The sequence below is a fragment of the Tauraco erythrolophus genome, chromosome 8 (genome assembly GCF_009769465.1).
Source record: "Tauraco erythrolophus isolate bTauEry1 chromosome 8, bTauEry1.pri, whole genome shotgun sequence".
NCBI classification, from domain to species: Eukaryota; Metazoa; Chordata; class Aves; order Musophagiformes; family Musophagidae; genus Tauraco; species Tauraco erythrolophus.
In genome coordinates, this window is record NC_141472.1 from 3,306,368 (window position 1) to 3,312,838 (window position 6,471).

The 6,471-nt window shown below is 51.4% G+C and overlaps 1 protein-coding gene across 1 annotated transcript in view; it reads right to left on the reverse strand.

Annotated features, from left to right (window-relative positions):
* Positions 1-2,881, reverse strand: part of BARD1 (BRCA1 associated RING domain 1) — a 43,993-nt gene extending 41,112 nt beyond the window's left edge. The window contains exons 1-2 of the mRNA XM_086615836.1: positions 2,739-2,881; positions 2,546-2,602 (exon numbers count right to left, since the gene is read on the reverse strand). Coding sequence (XP_086471962.1) covers positions 2,546-2,602; positions 2,739-2,881 — 200 coding nt within the window. The remainder of the gene's footprint in view (positions 1-2,545; positions 2,603-2,738) is intronic.
* Positions 2,882-6,471: the final 3,590 nt, after the last annotated feature.

The following is a 6,471-nucleotide window of genomic DNA, read 5'->3' on the forward strand; positions in this document are numbered from 1 at the left end:
TACCAGGAGTATAGCTACCACCACTTTCCTGAAGAGGAGAGCTGTTTTCCGATCTGTTCTCTGCACTGGCATCTCTCCCTCAAACACTACACAAGCATCATGCCTTCGGTTAATTTCAAGACAGGAAGTTTGGTATTTAGAAATTGCTGCTAGGTGTATTTTGTGCTTGAAACAGTCTGCTCTGAGCAGGCAAAGGGCCCTGCGGTTGAGAGACTGCTACGATGGAGAGACTGAAGTACAGTTCTTGGCTCTTGACATATTCTAGATGACACTGACAAATCACTTGGAGCAAAGAAAAGAACTAGCCAGGTCTCATTCTCTAGGAAAGTTGGCCTCAGGTCTCCCATGTCTGTAAAAGGTAGTGCAAAAGCAATGCAGAATGACTTTTATACCACGACATTTCCTAATTACTTCTAGCTGTTGGGTTTTTACAGCCATTATCCATTAACTATAACTAACTTAGAGTTATTCAGACAAAACTGCAGAAGCTGATCTTAATAAATATCCCTGCCCATAATAAAACCCATGCTGAAGGAGAACCAGTTACATTACTGTGTGTGACCCAATTATTGCAGTTCATTAGTTTCACATATTTCACTTCACAGATCAGAAGCCAGCTCTGGCCATTCCCCCCACTCCTTCCCAGGCGTATTAATAAATGTCTGTCTTTAGCAATGGATCAGAACCAGTTCATGTCAGAATACTGCAGATTCCATCCATGCCCTACCAAATTGGCTTGTAAACAAATTAATCCAAATTTCCTTAGGTTTATTTAAAAAAATAGCCACTATGCAAGACTCAGTCATCAAAGGACAAATTAATTTGATGACTAAGAGGTCAAGCATACAAAGGAGAAAAGACCAGGTGTAACAATAACTCAGGTGATAACAAATAAACTCTTTCTGGAGTAAGAAGTAGCTGCTAATGAATGCTTAAGGGTCCTATTAACTATTCTTTCCAGCCTCATCAGTGCAAACTGCATCATCTTCTGATGTCTTGAAATTTTTTCTTAAAAAAGAAATACTTCAGCAAACAGTGGACGTCTGAAATCTATCACCTAAAATACAATGGGGCTATCCAAAAATAAAACCACAAGGTCTTAGACGACTGACAACTAAACAATTATATTTATTAAGCAACCTTTATGTTCCCCTTCAGCAATCCACACCACATTTGAGAAAAAAAAATTATAAGATAGATATCTAATATATTTATAAATAATTGTACAAGCTTCTGGGGGTTATTTTACCGAGTACTCTGTGGACACGTAGTACAAACAAAACAAGTACGAAAAAAATTGCTTCAGACAGCAGAATCTCCTGCAGCAATTAATGGCCAAAGCTGGGAAAGAACCCACGTCTGGACAGAAATACATCATTGGTACATCTTTTAATACATCCGTACTGGGGGGAAGACGGGATGAGGGCCTCTCCCATAATCAGTTATCCTTAAAAAGCAAGAAAATCTTTTGCTAGTATTTTGCTCTTCAGGCCTTCAACATTTTAAGCTCCCATTAGAAAGGTACAGCTGAAGACAGAGAGTAAATACACAGCCATGAGGGAGGGAGGGAGGCTTTTCCTCTGCTTTTATTGACACAGTGGCTATAGTACTATCCAGAGCCAAAGCTGAATATCTAGGCTGGCTTACAAGCAGAGGTTAGAAAGTGTCTATCCTCTCTCCTGTAACAAGCACAGGATTTTAACAGACAGCTCACATCTGTGCTGTGCAGAGAAACTGTTTAAGATATATGACTGACCTTTGAACTCCCTGTGCTTGCATTTGCGTGCTGTGAAGAACAGTGGTACACAGGACAGCCAGAAGGTTCCACCACCTTTCCCAAATGAGTTTCTGGGGCAGGAACATTTCAGATTGCCTGGACCAACGATGCAGTGACTGGTCCTAAGGCAGACCATGGCTGCCACCTCCTCAGACCTTCCTCATCAGCAGGATGTTGCTAACTTAACTCAGGGTTAAGGTTTTTTTTTAAACACTCAGATTATTTTATAAACTGTAAGTAGAAGTACACATGCTATCCCAGCATGCTCAGATGGATGTGAATACAGGAACAGTTACAGTGGCAGAGAAGGTCAAAGAAATGACAAGCGGCACCCCATCTTCTCAGGCGGAGCAAAGCCCTCTTGGAAACAGCCAGCATCTTTCCAGGCAGCTCCTTTGTGTTTGTTTTGAAAGGAGGAAGAGGAAGGAGCAAGAACCGGAAGCTGTTTTGTTCTCCTGCCCCACCACAAGCCGACAGACCCTCACCCCCAAACCGAGGGCTCCCTTTACACCTGGCCAACATCCTGAAGCCCAGACCAGCGCTCACAAAGCCAGGCCTTTGCTCTAGCAAGCCGGACACCCACCCCAGGGCAATAAGCCGGACTGCGGGGGGGGGGGAGCAGCTCCCGCTTTCCTCTCCCCAGCCACAAAGCACCGCCTCCCCAGGGCAGCAGCCCTTTCTCTGAAGCACCAAGGAGGGCTGGGGGCCTGGGGTGGCCCGGGGATGGGGGGGGGGGGGGGTCGAGCCCCGGCGCACCGCGCTACTTACAGGCAGAAGACGTGCTCGCACTGCCCCAGGGACACGGGCTGCCGCAGGACGTCGGCGCTGTGGGGAGAGGGAGGAGAAACGCGGCAGCGTTAACACACGCAGCGCCAGCGGCGCCTCCGCTCGCCCGGCGGGAGGCGGCCCCGAAGGGCGCCGGACCGGGCTGACGGGGGGGGGGACGACACACGCTCGTTACCAGCGAGAGCAGCTCAGCGCCTTTTCCAGCCGCCCCAGCGCGGCGCGGGTGCGGACCCAGGGCGGCGCCATGGCGGGGGCAGCGACGGACTGCCCGCCCGGGGCCGCCTGGTTGCCCGAACGGCCGCGCAGCACCGCCCGCATCGCTCGGTGCCGCCGCCGCTCCGAATTCCCCGCCCGTCGCCACTGCGCAGGCGTCAAGGCTGCGCGCCCGCCAGCACGCATGCGCGTTCCGCGGAACGCCCCCGGGCTGCCGCGCTTCCCGCGCTTGGGGAAGGGGCGGGGCCGCCCGTGAGGGGAGGGCTGAGGGGAATGGCGGCAGGGCGGGGAGGCGGCCCGAAGGAAGGCTGAGGGGAATGGCGGCAGGGCGGGGAGGCGGCCCGAAGGAAGGCTGAGGGGAATGGCGGCAGGGCGGGGAGGCGGCCCGAAGGAAGGCTGAGGGGAATGGCGGCAGGGCGGGGAGCCAGCCCGAAGGAAGGCTGAGGGGAATGGCGGCAGGGGTGGGAGGCAGCCCGAAGGAAGGCTGAGGGGAATGGCGGCAGGGCGGGAAGCCAGCCCGAAGGAAGGCTGAAGGGAATGGCGGCAGGGCGGGGAGCCAGCCTGAAGGCCAGTGTCCTCAGTAGCGTCCAAATCCATCAAACACCCAAACCTGACTCCTCTATGTAAATTTCCCAGTGTCTGTCTGTCTATAACAAACATGTCTAACTCGGCGTGAACATCTCCTGCGCAAACGGGGCCCGAAGCAGGTGGGTGCAGCGTGGCGGTGCTCAGGGCTTCCTCCCGTCAGGCCATGTATCCCTGGCGGGGTGCCAGCCCCGTGCCCACGCCTTCCCAGCCCGACTTTAAAACTCTTCCCTCTCCTCCGGCCGTTCCCCAGCCTCAGTCTGATGGAGATACTTCCCCACTCACGGCTACTTTGGATTTCGGAAGTGTTTTTTCCCTCAGCCTATGTGTCCAGTAGCACCTCAGGGTTCAGCCCAGTCTCCCGCTTTTTGCACGCAGCTGTTTTTGAGGTGGTACCTCCGCAGGCGCAGCCCCTGCCTTCCCCGTGCACTGTAATTACTGAAGCACATAAAGCAGTTAGAGCAGGAATTTATCACTTTCAGGTAGAAATACTCCCGGCCGAATAAAAAATAGAGCAGGAATGCCAGGAGCAATTTATAACAGGCTTACTGACATTTCACGTCGAGAAGCTCCACCAGTGAATAAGCATCAAGCCATAAATCTCGGAGCGAACATGATTAAAAGCAAGCGAGTTATTCTTTGACGGAGCTTCATCATAAAAGGACGCGGTGGCGTGGAGCCGCAAAATTTGGTTGGCGACAGTCGCAGAAAACTGCCATCAGAACGGCGTCTCCGCAGCCGGTCCGAAATTTCGGTGGCGTTTCTCGTCCCGCGTCTCCTTCTTTTTGCTTCCTACGGGTGGGTGGCTTCCCCTTGTCCCTGCTCATCGGGTGAAATAAAAGCAGCAAGATGTCGGGTACCACCGCTCAGCTGAGCAATGGCAGCCTGACGAGAGGGACTTCTTCTCAGACAAGTGTTAAATCAGGGCTGAAAACATTTATTAATGAGTTATCCTTGTCTTCCAAGAAGGAGGTTCTTCAGTTTTCAAGTTTCACACTCCTCTGCTTTGGTAGTTCGTTCCCTCTGTAGCTCCTGAACACCGGGGATGTTATAAATTGGGATTTTATGGGGTTTTTTTTCTCTGTTTATAGAAGATCAAATATTTATCTTTGCTACTAATATTAGCCAGAGGTGCAAGCAGGTCAGCAAGGATGGGGAGTCATAAAAACACTCAGTTCCATTGATCTGAGAAAATTTGCTTGCTGGGGCAAGTCGATGTGTCACAGGGTGAAACACCATCACACTGGTTTGGATGGTGGCATATTCAGCCTCTATTAAAACAGTGCCATTGTATCTCCTAACCTGCTTGACCCCACCAAGCACCGCCTTGGCTTTCTCTGCGTTCATGACAACTCCCAATCCTTATCCATGAGAAGGGAAACCGTGGAGGTGCGTGGAGGGTCCAAAGGGTCAGGCAACAGCCTGTCCTTTGCAGGATTTGACTCTGTCCTTGCAGAATTAGGGCCCTGAGAGAGAGGGATGGATGTAGGCGTCCCCATCCACACACGTCTCGGTTTCGCCAGTGCAGAAAGGCTGTTTGTTATCATCGATCCAGCTGTGCGCTTGGATCCAGCTGTGAAAAGTGCGGTCGTATCTCTGTAATAGCCGGTTGTTTTCTGGTGCTCAGGAACCCCCCTGCTGTGTTAATAACACTGAGCGGTGCCCCCTTTGCCAACAGCCTGCCATCCCCGGCGGTGGGGATCGGCAGGCCCTCTGCCGCGGGGGGAAGCAGCGCTGGAGAAAGAACCAACAGCCTCGGAGGTCGGCATGGAAGTAAACCAAAACCAAACGCAAACCGCACCTTGTTAAGAGATGTGCGGAGGTGTCGGATGCTCCTGGGCAGCAGGCAGGCTTGGATGTGTTTCTGGCAGGAGCTGGCTGTGGCGAGCTGCTTCAGAGCTCAGCATCTTCCTTGCCCATCCTGGGGAGGAAAGTGGAAAGGAGAGGTGCCCTGGACCCTGTCTTGCCCAAAGGGGAGCTTGTCCCCAAGCCCAGTGAGGTCAGTCCCATGGTATCTCTTCCCATCCTGTGCACAGGCACCAGAACATCTGGATGCAGGAGGGGGATGACAGTGAGAGACACAGCTGGACAGGGCACTCTCGCTCCCTTACCAGGGCTGCTGGGGATGGAGTTGGGACAGGGACCTGCTCCCTCACACCGCTGGAGCCAAGATAAATTTACAAAATAAGCTAAAATAGTCATTTGTCCCTTAAATGTCAGCAGTTGCCAGATGCAACCTTAACATCTGACTCTTCTTGGCCATTGTGCGCTTGTCCTGTGCTCCAAAAAACCAGCGCCTGGTGTCTCCCAGCGCGGCAGGGTTGGCTGAAGACGGCAAAAGGCCTCGCTGCCAAGATGAGACTTCGAAGCAATTCGAAGCGTTCAGCGCCAGGTTACGAACAACGCTTGATCCATCGATCTCTTGAGTCAACCTGGCATTTATGTTCACAAAATATGAGGTGCCGATATATACTGTGTAGGACAATAAAACAGATAAGTGCTTCGTCTTCCTTTCCTCTGGCTGAAATATGCCTAGTGTCCCTCTCAATAAATCCACGCGGTCTCCATTGTGCAGAGACGTCGTGTGCGAATTTACAAACATTTCTAAGTGAAACTGAGGCGAAGCACTGCCCCGGGCAGCCAGCATCTAACAAATACTTGTGTTCAAGAAAAATGTAAAAGTCACGAGTGATTCATTCTCCCTAATTTTAGAAAGGTTAAGGAGTTGGTGCTCTTGGAAATCTAGGAAATGTCTTCCTCTGCAGTGAATTACTGCAACCAGTTGGACAGTCAGAAGCAAAAAAAATGACGCGGAGAACAGGGAGAAGCCAGAAATATCTCTCTAAATTTGGTTTATGCGGTATTTAAAGTACAAGTAAAGCCATTCCAGGCAGTATAAGGCCCCTACACTTTAGAATAAATTTGTTGCTTGACAGAAAGCCAGTAAAACGGTTTCAGCAGTGGGGTGATCTGGTGCGACGGTCACGTTTGGTACGTGCTCCGTACCCTGACGAGGCAACGATCGTCTACACCGTGCTAAACTGGTACTGGGATTTTCAAACAACGCAGGGTTTCGGAGCAAAACCCGCGCTGAAGGATGGCGCTCAGCT